The 13,518-nt window shown below is 44.4% G+C and overlaps 1 protein-coding gene across 11 annotated transcripts in view; it reads right to left on the bottom strand.

The window, feature by feature from the left end:
- TLE1 (TLE family member 1, transcriptional corepressor) overlaps positions 1-13,518 on the bottom strand; it is an 87,882-nt gene that overhangs the window by 16,695 nt on the left and 57,669 nt on the right. For all 11 annotated transcript variants that reach the window (XR_004987156.2, XM_036433694.2, XM_036433696.2 and 8 more), the window contains 6 exons: positions 10,241-10,357; positions 7,556-7,609; positions 6,927-7,079; positions 5,406-5,550; positions 4,349-4,539; positions 2,948-3,024 (listed from right to left, as the gene is read on the bottom strand). Coding sequence is in view for 10 of the 11 variants with exons in the window: in XM_036433694.2 (XP_036289587.1) it covers positions 2,948-3,024; positions 4,349-4,539; positions 5,406-5,550; positions 6,927-7,079; positions 7,556-7,609; positions 10,241-10,357 (737 nt within the window). In the remaining variant the exon portion in view is untranslated. The remainder of the gene's footprint in view (positions 1-2,947; positions 3,025-4,348; positions 4,540-5,405; positions 5,551-6,926; positions 7,080-7,555; positions 7,610-10,240; positions 10,358-13,518) is intronic.

Here is a 13,518-nt window from a genome sequence, read left to right as displayed (position 1 = left end):
TGACATTGGACATCAGTTTACTCGGTGCCAAAATGTGAAAAAGAGGCACGAGATGTTACAAGGTGCCAGTGGAGAGAGATCTTACGTGGGAAGTCATCAGCAAGGCTTTATGAAGAAGGCAGCAATGGAAGCGGTCTTCGAACAGAAAATACTTCCACAGGAAGAGAAGACTGATGAGAAAGTAAGCTGCCCGGGATATTAGGAGGAACCTTCAGGAAAAAGCTGGATATCCCATCTGGCCTGAGCACAAGATGCAAAAAGACATGAGGCTGGAGTGATGGCCCTTGAATGCTGCATGGGGAGCTTATATAGCACTTTTGAAGACCTTTGAGCAAGAAATGGGTCAGATCAGGTAAATACTTTAAAAAGGGGAAAACTCATTCAGGATCCTATTGACAAAAGTGAGCATAAAATAAGTAAGAATTTTTAACAAATAAAAGATTGAGTAAAATGAGAGTTAAATAAGGAAGAACCAAAGGGTAAGTTTGGGCCCAGATATCGGAGAAGGGAGAATATGCCTTTAACAAAGGTATAGAAGTTAGAAGAGACCAGTGTGGGAGAGGGAAAATAACCATGTTAATTGTAAAACCCTATCGAGATCTTAGATGACTTTAGTACCAAAAACAAGTACAGGATAGTGGCGACATGAGTCATCTGGAGCTCGTCCAATTTGTTAAAAAGAATGTAAGGCCACGGGACCTTTTGCATATGCTAGTTCCTCCAGCTAGAGGTCATGCCCTGCCCCTAGGAGGATAATGCAGCTCAGAAAACACTTCTGAGAATCCTTCTTTGACCCTCTCTGCAGATAGGATCAGCCCATCACATGCTTTCACAGAAGAGTTCCTCGGTCACAGCTCTTATCTCAATTATAATTAGACATTCATTTCTTGCAATGATTTGATTAATGTTGTCTCTCCATCAAAAGGCTGTGAGCTCCCAATAGGGTCCCCTATGCCTATGCAGCAGGTCTCGAGGAAATCTGTGGGAGAGAGGACAGGAGGGAGGTAACTGTCTAGATCTCAGTGAGCAGATGGTACAGGGACCTGAATCACATCCTACAAGACAGGGCTGGTGCAGGGACACGTTCAGCCAGAAGAGATGCCTCATGGCAGATGGTGGTCTCCAAACAGATCTGAAGAGCTGTCGTGAGGATGATGGATGAGCGGCACACTATGTGGTCTCAGGGGGAAGGAGAGAACCAGGATTGATGGCTAAAGGTTCCAGGGAGACAGATCTCAGCTCAAGGGCTGGAAGAGTTTTCACACAGCTGGAGAAAACGGATTGCTCCTAGCAGCAGCGAGTCCCCTTCACCAGATACGCTTGGTCAGAGGTGCAGAGCCACTTGGCGAGGCTATCGCTAAAGGCGAGCCACAGATGAGCATTCACACCAGAGGCATCTCAAGGTCCCTGCAGTCCCCACTGGACTCTCCTAGAGGCAGTCATCCATTTGCTCCCTGTGCTGAGAGCTTATCTCACTCTTTCCTCAACAGCCCCCCTCTGTCCCTTTTCCAGGGGGCTACTCCTTCGGCACATGCGTCAGCCTTCAGTGTGTCCACCTCACCCCAGGAAGCCCTGCCCTTCCTAACTGGTCATTCTTCAAATGTCTGCCTATAACCCACTGCTGTCCTCACAGCACTTATCTCCGACCACACACATAGCTAAAGCATGCGTTGTTCCTTCAATGTCTCCACTACATCAACAGGCCCCCAGGCGGGGAAAGCAAACATTCTCTTGCCTGAAGCATGCCCACAGTCCAGCACAAAGCCTGCCATACAGTTCCTGCTCAAACATCCATGAATAACCACCCAAATATTTCGACTGGTGTTTCTCAGAAGAGACCATTGCAAAGCTTTTACTACCATGTTCACCCAACTCTGGACTTATTGGTTTGCCTCCCTTTCTCTTAAGAGTCTCAGCCCAGTGCTGGTCTAAGTGTGGTCTGCAGACCTTTGCTATTGTCAACTCACTGAGAAACGTTGATACAACAAAGTCAGTTCCTGACTCTTATACTACAATACTGGGATCTTGTGTGTCATTCCCCCATTCGTCTGTCATATGTTAATAAGAGCGTCAATGTGCCAAACCAGGAAAAGACTGGTCTGTGATCACAGTCAATAGAGAAGCAGTCTCGGGCAGCATTACTTCACTAACCTGTAAGAAGTTACTAAAATCATGGGTTGATATGGGAATAAGCTGTACAGCCCAGATCCTCTGGACAATAAGGGAGTTCATTTTGCTCTCTGATATTAACTCCATTTTACTCACATGATTTCATGTGACGCTGGAGGAATAACCACCAGGGTTTTTCAAATTCTGAATGCTCTTTGCCCTTTAACCTATCTGTCTTGCTTCCCCACACAGGCATTTTGCTCTTAGAATACTTCTGAACCTCTCAGAGTTTGGCACTCAGCAAAACTTTACTTGGGGGTCAACCTCGGATGTTGGCATCCAACAGAACATATCCTTTTCAAACTCTTGTTTCTAACAAAATAGGGAGCAGGTAGCACTGAGCTGGGTAAAGAGACAACATGTTTCAAATTTCTGAGATTTCAAGAGTTCATTATAGGTTACTGCCTACCCCACAGTCCTGTTGAAAGTCCCCCGCAGCTACCCTCTAACCACATGGCAAAGCAGAGCAGTTTTCTGCAGAAAGGTCAAAGGAGGAGGGCCATCCACCCCTAGTCCTTGCAGCGCTCCTCACTCTGACTCCAACAGTTTCTCTCCAGAAATAAAGGAATGCATGAGCTCACCCCCACCCCGTGAGAAGACAGAGGCATGACACCTACAGGGTGCCTATTTATAGAAAGTGCTAACACTCCTCAGGAAAAGACACTAGCAATCTCCTTGGAAACACCCAGGCCTGTGCCCCCTTTGGAATTCTGGTCTGATAATACCCATGACTAAGTAACCGCCTTGAAAATAAAACTGAGAAGTTGGAGGTACTTACGGTTTCCCCCCGGGGATTCCTGCCAGGTTGGGAGGGATCGTAGGTACTCGCATGTGAGGGGGAGGATCAAACCCAACCTGGAAACAAAAGAAGGCATCGCAGACTCAGTTTCTACAGGGCAGGTGCTTGGTGAGCATCACTACAGATGTCTCGCTGGAAACTCAGGTCCCCTAAGCAGCTTAACCAGGAACAGTGGCTCAGGGTAGCAATACCCAGAGGAAATACATGACAGGAGAAGTAATACAACAAACTCTGAATACTACAAGACACGCTTCCTTTTTAGGAGGTGGAATGGAGAGGGATCTCTTATGCACTGAGCCAGCCTCCCATGGCCAATACGGGTGTCTGCCTGGTCCTGGCATGTACACAGCACAGCATGTTGTCTCAGTCACCATTTCTCAGCCTTGACACTATCAATGTTTTGGGCCAGACAGTTCTTTGTTGGGGGCTGTCCGGGAGAAGGCAGGGTGTTTAGCAGCATCGCTGGATGCTATCCTCTAAGTGTCAGTCACACACCCCAGTTATGATAATCAAGAGTATCTTCAGACATTACCGAATGGCCCTGGGAGGCAAAATCGCCTCCAGTTTCATACCACTGGTCTAAGTGAATCCTTAAGGACGCATACATGATTTTGTGCATCTTAATCGCAGTGCCTAGTCCTTCAGCTGCCCATTTGGCTTTAAACTATCCTGTCCTCCACTGTACTACTCTTCCTGCTAAGGGAAGAACCAACAAATGAGAAATGCACGTGACATACTGCAAACAACCAAGAAGAAATATTTTCTATTTGCTATGGATTATAAACTATCCCCGTGTCCTGAAGCAGTCAAGGGCTCCACATTCGATTTTCCCTTCCTGTGCAGTTTTGTATCTCCCTGGTCAAAAATGAGGCCAGAGACACAGCACCCCGTGGTTTCCATCCATCCCGGTTTGTGTTATTTCTGCCTGTTGCACTGGGGTCACTCCTTACACCGAAGCCATTCTATTTGGTTTAAAGAATAATATAGGCATGGAAAGAGAAAGTTATGGCTTCTCAAATATTTTTTCCTAAGAATTAAAGAGGGGGAAAAAAAATACTCAAGAAAATGAATGAAAAGGCTTCTGTGAGCTACTTAAGTCATTTCATCGCCTTCCAAAAAAAAAAAAAAACACACACAAAAAAAAACCACTTAGATGGGAGAAAACCAGATGTCCCCTGAACCGCTAAAGGAGCTCCTACACACTGCCTTTTTCATCCACAAAGAGAGTAAGGAAAGCAAAAGACGTCTGGCCGTCACTAAATGGGGCAGCATGTGGATGAAAGCAAACAAGGCAAAGACAGGCACGGCGAGGACACTGGGTCTTTGTTCTGCTTGGTGGGAGCTGCCACCTGGACCCACCATGCTCCCCAGGTCACCTACCATGGGAGAGCGCCCATAGGCCACCACAGCGGCGGCAGCGGCGGCCGCACTCATCTGCGGAGACATGTTGTGGAGGCTGGCGTAGGCGGCACCGGGGCTGGTCAGCTCGCCGTTCATGCCCGCGTGGGGCACCATCCCGAAGGGACCGGGGTATGGGCCGGGCACTGCCAAGGGCGTCCTCAGGCCAGCCGCTGCAAGGAAGCACAAGCCACACGTGACTCAACTGGCAGCTCAGGTCCAGTCTGGCTGGCCATTCAGGGAGAGTTTTTAGTGTTATTCATTAGGGGGGAGGTAAAGAAGGTGGACTGTGGGATGGTGAATCAACTCCAATTCGTACACAGGCCCCCTTCCTCCCCAGAGCTGAATTCATCGGGAAAGAACAGTCCCCAAGGGAAGCACTGCCCACACATTTCCTCCTGAGCAGCACTGGGAAACCAGCATCCCCGCACCCAATTCACACAAGGCAAACTGAGGCAAATGAAAACCTGGTCCTGGATTCATGTAAACCAAAGCAGGGATTTATAAGAAATATTCTGGGGCCTCTTGTCCTTTGAGCCTTTCCCAGGGAGGAAGATCAACTTGAAGATTATTAGTTTATTCATAGGCTGGAGTCTCACTGAAATCCTCCAGATTTCTACTGACAGAGAGATACCGGATTCCTGATGGACCCACCGGCCAATTGAAGCAAGCAAGGAGTACACTCAGGCTGGCCCAACGGGCCATTTTGGTCAATATTAGCAAACTCAAGACACACAATGATAGTTCGGGAAGGAGCTTACATTTGGAACAATTATCAGAAACTTTACTGAAGTCCCTAGGACTTGGACTATTTGGAAATAAAAGTCCAACGTAAACAGCTAGAAATAGGAAGGATGAAGCTGCTGAAACCCAAGGATGAACATCTGCTTCTTATCATGGCTTTTCTGAGATAGGAAGGAGGGATGTAGGCAGCAGCTACATTTTGTTCCTGGGGAAACTGCGTCACAACAGGAACAGATGACGAATCAAGCTGGGGGAGGACAAACCAAACAAAGCACGAGAAGAGGTGATGCCCTACCCGCCTGGTTAACGAGGGGGTCCATGGCTGGAGGCTTGCCGAGGCCGGGACGGAGGCCTGGAGTGGCGCTGGTGCCCGGCGTGGGCATGTCGCTCCGAGGCGTCGGTGTGCTGGATTTCAGAACGGGCGTGCTGGCTTTTTCATGCTAGTATCATTAAACAAATTAAATGAGTATTATTTTTAATCCAAGCCCTATTACACAATTTATCACAACAGCAGCTGGAACTCTGGGCACCTTCTAGCTATTCCCTCAGCCAATTTTCATAAATCCACACAATGTTGACAGCATTAACTTGTGAGCGAGAAATGTTGACCTTTCCTCTTCCTGCCAGAATTAAAACCCTAGCGAGAGACACAGAGCATGATCACACTTCTTCCTCCGCAGGTTTTTTATCTTACAAAGTATTTTTCCAGCAGGCTTGTGGACTTTGGATCGAGGCCAAGTCAGAAGGATGACCATTCAGAGGAAAGCTTCTGGTCACTCAGAAAAAATAAAATAAAAATAAAAAAATGCCAGGTCACCAAGAATGCCAGCGGGAAGACCCCCCTTCTAATCTTGCCTTTCGTGGCAGTGGGAGTGAAACTAATGGTGAGACACAGCAGGGCCATTGATTTTATGAGGTGCAAACCAGCATATCAGAGGCAAAAGCCCCAAACTAGTCCCATTGCCGTGTTTGAGAGATGTGCCTAAAATGAAGAGATGGACTCTGGAGTTAAGGATCGTGGCCTGCTTGCCTATGTACCCCTGTGGACCAAGGCAGTTACAGGGTGACAGAGGGTCTTCTTTTGCTTCTCAATCTTTCATGTCCTTTAAATTCATCTGAGCATCTATGTGGCACAATAGCAAAGAACATGTGCTAGAGAGAGACCCCAGCTCTGTCTGGCTTTGGATCTGAGGGGCTTTGTAAATTGGCAAGTGCCTCAGGCTTCTCTCCTCATCAGAGAAATGGCATGAGAAATGACGCTGTAAGGATTTACTGTAGTTGATTATGGCTCAGCTAGGGTGAGTTAAAGAGATGACACACTCTACAGTGTTTGCTGTCGACTGGAAGCAAGAATGGGCTCTGCTGCAGTCCCCTCCCCCGCCAGGGCCAGCTTCCCCCTGTGTGAACCACCAAACTGACCAGCAGCCCAATCACAGCATGCCCAACCGCATGGTTCCGTCTGAAACCAGGTAAAAATGGACAGCTGAAGAAAATGAGGGCTTCTCAGGACCTAGGAGGTCTGAATTATTTGCTAACTGGGAAGTTTCAGAGTCTGTGCGAGGAGCATATCCCCCAAGTAAGAAGGCAAGGAACATAGACTTGTATTTCTCTCTAATTATGGCCCAAAAGAGACAACTGAGAGGGCAAGAGCCACACTGTATGGGAACAAAAAACAGAAGAGGGAGTGTCACTTTTAAACACTTAAAAATACAATTCTCAATCAGTAAAACCCTCGCATTTCAAATACTTTAGGGTCCCCCGGTTCACAAAGAAAAGGAAACTGCTAAAGAGGCAAGTGAGAGTTCTTATTACCTACCAAGCTCATTTCTTTGGATTTCAAAGAAGTAGAACTTCCCGAAGAGGCCGTGGATGCTGGGCTGCTGGACGCATCTTTCTTTAGCAGGCGGTTTTTGTCGATCCCGTTTTCCCGGGGTGAGTGGGTGGGGCTTGCTCTCGGAGAAGCAGGGTCCTTAACAAGCATAAGCAAAGCTTCCATGATTTTGCTTACAATGGACAGATCTTTCCCTTACACACTCTTATTCCCACACGATTCCTCTAAAGTAAAGGAAATGCTGAAAGTCTAGATTTAGGGGACTTGAGGATATGCGCATCAACACGTTCTCCTTAAAAGGATGGTGTTTGCAAGTATACCCAATTAGACACCATAAAGAAGAAAAAAACCTGGGAACAACCATATTCCTCCTCATGCTCAAATACTTTGCCCAGAAGGCACAGGAAGAAAATGAGCACCAGGGACCCAGCTTAGGGATTCAGAATGATTAGGGAAATGTTTATTTTAAAGGAAACAGAAGTTGGGGTCAGATCGAGCCTGACTGCTCCATCCATGAACAATGGATAAAGGTGCAAGAAACCAAAACACTGTGGCTCCACTTCTTTTCCTCACAAGTCACTCTGAACATAAAGTTTGATAAAGAGTGTAGTTACCTCATTAGACACATCCACAACTAAATTGTCATCGCTTTTGTCACCATCACTGTCCTGGAAAAAAAAAAAAGTTTTAATTCCATTTATTAAAGGTTTGAAGCCCTGATATCAGGCAGACTAAAGAAAAACAAAAAACAAAAACAAAAACAAAAAACCACCGGGAATGTGCCTATGTGCTCCCTTAGCCATCGCCAGCCCTAGTAATGAATCCGCCTTCTCCCCTTCTTACCTGACCTGAGGCTACACCAAGCCCCAGGCGGGATTTCTGTTGCAGTAGCTGCCAGTTATATAATCACAGCCTGCATACGAGGTGTGGCACAGGTATGGGCTCGATAAATGTTTTCAACCTGAACTGCCCTTATAATCTGAAATCCGCATTATATCAGGTCTTTTCTCATTGAATTTTAAATTATGAACACAATTCATGTCACTGCTTTAATGTGCATCACCTTGAAGACAGCCAACCAATCTAAAGTTCACAAATAATTGATCATAAAGACAAACTTAAACCATGTTCCCATGGGGTGACTCATTACTACAAAAAATATACAGCAAACAAAAAACTAAAAACAGTAAAGGTTGTTATTGGCTGGAATAACATACTAATCTTAAGAATATGAACATGAAATGACCTCATGTGAAGAATAATCCTCTTTAGCAACCAGCATAAAATATTTTTGGAGAGATAGAAGGCAGGCAGGATGGCAATAGTGGAGGGCACCAGCATCCTGTAGTAGGGCTTTCATCGTCTCTTCGTAAAGCCATAGTCTGATAATCAGAGGAAACTCCAAGGTTGCACTGAGTTTGAAAAGGCTTCAGAAAAGCTGTTCAATGTAAGGACATGATCACTCTTCAAGTCTGAGGCAGGCTGAAAAAGGCAGCTTATTTTCCTAGCCAAAAGGCTTGACGTCCTTTGGTACAAAGTAATACAGCGAGCATACAGAGAAAGCGGGCTATCACAAGAGGCCCTAATTCCCAAAAAGAAGTAGATCCATAGTTTATGACCTAAACAGTCCTTTTCCTGAAGTCACTGTCAATTGAGAATTCACAAATAATGTTTGGGAAATATCAGTACAGTACAAATACTACCCACATTAGCCCTCTGTGAAACACAAGTCCAGGCTGGAAAGTTACCCTCAGCTTTAAAGTCAGGTCTTAAATGTTTTCTCTAACCTTACCTAGAGCATTACGTGAGGGAGACCTCGTTTACTTTCTTCAATAATGTGTTACTTGAGACACTGTTATAAAAGCACCATGAAATTCACCAATAACAACGTAAAATTACCACCAAAACATAAAATTACCTAGACAATTCAAAATGGTCCACTGAAAGAAATACTTTCATGTAATAAAAGAAAAAAATTAATACTAAAGAAAACTAGCATTTACTTAGTAAAGCCCACAGAAAAGTTTAAATATTTCCAGGTGTACCGAACCCAAAGCTAGAGTGGTGATAAAATAGAAGCTGGAAGTATTTCCCTTTTAGAAAAAAACAAAAAAAACAAAAACTTATAGAAATGGTTAATATAACTGAACTGGCAAAATAGCCAATAATTAACTTATTATAACGGATCTTTGAAGTGAGTCCTTAAGTTTTCTGTATTTTAAATCTTAGCTTTGTATCAACCCTTCTGCCAATATAAACCTTCACAGTACAATATTCCTGTAATGGGTCCTGAGGCCTTTGACCCAATTGCTTCAATACACCCTCAACCACCTATACAATTAGTCAAACACGAATGTTACAAAACAGTCATGCAGAGCTATGGATTGTAGTTCACTCACTATTAAATAACTCAGCATACATGAGTAGAACAACTTGAAATTGTATCAGCTAATTTCCAAATTTCTGCATATCATGGACCTTCTCACTAGCTAATTAATAGTTGATGCCATATATATAAAAATACCTGCATGGAACACTGGCTCTGGGCAAAAGATAGGCGCAAACATTATGTACTGAAAGGCTTAGGCTGGAAAGAACCAAAAACCTGGGTTCTTTATTATTATTATTATTATTATTATTATTATTATGCAAAGTGTAGACTAATTCAAAGGTCCTCTGACAAAATATCCACTCTAAGACCTCGGTTTGGAAATCCTAACACAGTTGTTAAGAGATGGATTCTGGAGTCAGATGGCCTCCAGGCTCATCCACTAGTTTTGACCTTGGGCAAACCACTTGCTAGGTCTGTACTTCAGTCTCTTAATAAGACAGAAGTGATCAGAATAACATTCAAAAAGGTATTTTTGTGGCACCACAGATCTTACCCTGATCACTTTAGCAGCATAGGTCCAGAACAAAATGAAAATGCAAGTCCTTGTTCAAAAATTGAGAATGTGAAGATGGCTGAGAGCAGAGCATTAGAACCAAGGGTGAGGCAGGGTCCTTTCACAAGCAGGGCCCTGTGCACCTGTATGCCCATGAGGCCAGCCCTGCATTCCTGTGTCCTCGCTTAAGGGTAACTAAAGCAGAAAGCCTAAAATTTAATACTAAGCCTGGCAGAAGGATAATTTACAGTTCTAGGAGGAAATAAAATCCTGCAGTGCAAGACTCTATCCTCTTTATGGTATTATTTTAAGGGCTGTGGATTATCACTAAAATCTTTAGAGTGCCTTTGTATACTCACTTGGAAAATAAGCAAGTAAGCAACAAATATTATTTCAAGTCCTTTATTTACTTACATAGTGGCTGGAATCCTTATCATCCACCTTTCTTTTTTTGATGTCATTGGAAAAGTCAGGTCCATTTCTGCGTTTATCGGTGCCCCGTATACTGTCTGGGACCAAGAGGGAATTACTCTGCAAGACAAAAAAAAAAAAAATTAATCAAGGATTTCTTCCCAGGTCTCTTTGTACACATGAAAACCCAACCTGAACGTGATAGATATTTTAGAAAGGTGATACCTACATCGCCTTTCATTCCATTTAATTCGTCTCATCTGATGACTGGATGGCAAACACTTATACAACTTCAAGTACTTAAAAGGGAGAGCCTGACTATGCAATCAAACCACTTTCCAGGCCCTACTACTCACTTAAAATGTTCTGTTAACTGTTAGAGAAATGGGAACTTGCTGTTTATATGGGGATGTTTTTGTATTCTTTCCCACTGCAACTTCCTGGTCAAGAACATTAATGGCCTTTGAGTAAATCCTAAGGTTATTCTATTCGACTTATTCTGTGACTACAAGTCAGAATGTGTCACTCCTAAAAAAATGCAAGGAGAATAGGTGAGGTTAACAGCACAGTTTACTAAGACAAATCAGCACTTCCTGAAGCAACAATGAAGAAACTTCTTTAAGTTTTTTTAATACATAAGATTTGATGCGCCTCAAAAAAAAAAGCACTAAATTTAAGTCCCACAGAGGGAATTTCAGCCAGTGAATCTTCAAGGGCCAGGCCAGTTCCCACACATAAAAGCAGAACAAGGACTAATCTTTTCCACAAACCACACAGGATACTTTCATTTGCATGTGCTGAGTACAAACTGTTGACCCAAAGAAAAGAGGCATTTTAGATATTTGGGGGTCACATGACATGATCTGACAGCTGGTCAATTCCCATCTCCTCTGGGCTAATGTATCAGAACATGTTACAATGAGTTATTTTAAGGGTGGGATTAGCATATGCAAGGGGGCAATTTGTTCAGTGATGTGTCACAGCCTGGAACAATGCTCAGTGAGCTGTGCAAAAACCTCCTTTCACAAAGCTAGATAACCCCAATTTCTGAAAGATGCTGGCGAACTAAGAGGAGGGTGTCCAGGGCCAACAGACAATTATGTTACCTTCCTCTGCCACAATTCAGAAGAGAAGGGTCTGCTGAGAACCTCTGTGTTAGAACCCTCTAACACCACTGCATGTACCAGGAAGCAAATCATTTACATATATTTTTAACCACCGAGGCTACCTGACTAGCCTGCAGTAATCAGCCATGTGGCTGGCTCTCAGAGCTCTCCCATGACAACTGTGGACCCCACCACAGGGGCCTCAACAGCTTAACCACATGCAGGAAAAAATAAAAACTAGGAACCAGAAGGCAGTCTGATGCCTCTCTGCTTACTTCCAGGGCTGATTCTGTTCTCCCTTGAGCTGAGCTTTTCATTCATGTCTGTTCAAGCTACACAAAAGCCACGAGGCTTATAGAAAAACAGGGGAGGGACCACTGCAATTCAATATAAAGAAGCTCAGAGTAATGTCTTTAGCACAGGGTGGGGGACTGAAAGGTGAGCTGGCTGGATCCCTGAACTCATTACCTTGGTAAATGTCTGCTAAAAATTAACCCCTCCAACACAGAGCCACACAAGATGCGTGACAAAATGCAGAGCCTAAAAGTGCAAAGAGTAAACATGCACTCAGAAAAGCTGAGCCTCCGAGGGGAACAGCACCTTGCACTTCAGTATAAACAGTATCCAAATAGAATTATACAGCAGCCCAAAGTCTCCTCTCCAGACTCTGAAAAGTACAGTGGAAGGGCAGGGCTGAACTACTTAACTTCTGCCCATGTGCCCAGAACCCTAGAGTTGGTGCCCACTGGTAATTTTAAAGTCTCTGATCAATGTCACCTTTGTAGCCCTTCTGCTGAATCTAGCACTGGGCATCCAAACCATTCAGTCATTCAGAGACAGCTCTGAATGTCTTATTTTTTTTTAACGATGTTAAGTGGTATTGCGAGCACAAAAGTAAACAACACTTATTAGGATCAAGAGGATTTTTGTTAGAAATAATAGCACTCCTACAGCTGGACCTATAAGCATGTCAAGTGTTGAGGCCTCCCGACTAAGTCTTAGAAGTTACTGCTGGAATTCCCCGCTTGAGCAGCTTACATGAGGCCTATACCCTGAATGCGGTTTTGAAAAAGCTCTCAGAAGTTCCTCTACACTTGGACAGGGCTAGTAATTAGCACCCCTGCTTATCTGAAAATTGGCCCCATTCAAATGGCAGGCTTAGACGAGTTATGAAACAAAACATCTCTTCGTACCTCTGAGGCTGTAAAACTGATTCGAAACAGGTGGCGAGGAGTGTGGGCTGGAAAGGCCGAGAGCCACGGAAAGGAGCCAGCGGGTCCCTGGCTCCCGCTGTAGCCCCACCAAAAACAGACCACCTCCTTATACCCTCGTCCCTAGGAACCCAGCTTTCTGTGTGTAATTGGCCCTGACAACCTCCCTGCTCTGGCGCTGCCTTCATTGTTGTTCCCCATGTAGGCAAATAGTTCCCGTCTAATGAACTTCACGTCAGCAACAATAACTTCTTGGTTAACTACTGCCTGAGAGACCCCAAGCTTCATGGTTCCTTGATTTTGCTCCCCAGGAGCCCAACCAAAAGATTTCACAGGTATTTCCGGATGTCTCATGAGACCATGAGTCTTCCTCTCACGCTGTGTTTCCCCCATGCACCATCCAATGGCTCAGAGGTGGAACACAGCCATTTTGATGGTCATTATGAGCAGTTTCATATATATTTTTAGAATGAAGAGATTATACCTGGGTACTAACTTAATATCCTTTGGATCCTTCAAAATTTAGGGTTCTATCTTGATCTGTTAGAGTTTGACTAGGACAAGTCAGAATCACCTTTCATACTAGGATTTATCAACATTTAAGAGGCCGTGGCACAAGAATGAAACTGAGGCTACTTGGCTTTATTATTTAAAAACTCATGCATTCTAAACACAGAGGAAAATTAGAATCCAACCTTTAAAGAGGCTAGAGCAACCTTAAAGACATACTGTTCATCCCCCTCACCCCCTCATTTTACCTGGAGGATGCCCAGCAAGGGGAGGCAATGTGCCTGAAGGCAAGGAGCTCTTCCCACTAAGTCAAAGTACCACCACACCCAGAAAAGGGATTTCTAAACTCAATTTATGTTCCTGCATTACTTGGCCCCCAATAGTTATCACTTATAAGTCACACTGGCTCTTTAGCTTCATGACTTTCTAATGGTCAGAATAATGCCTAATATAT

The sequence above is a fragment of the Pipistrellus kuhlii genome, unplaced genomic scaffold (assembly GCF_014108245.1).
Source record: "Pipistrellus kuhlii isolate mPipKuh1 unplaced genomic scaffold, mPipKuh1.p scaffold_m20_p_12, whole genome shotgun sequence".
NCBI lineage: Eukaryota > Metazoa > Chordata > Mammalia > Chiroptera > Vespertilionidae > Pipistrellus > Pipistrellus kuhlii.
The sequence above is the reverse complement of the archived record's forward strand: the minus strand, read 5'-3'. Positions and strand labels throughout refer to the sequence as shown.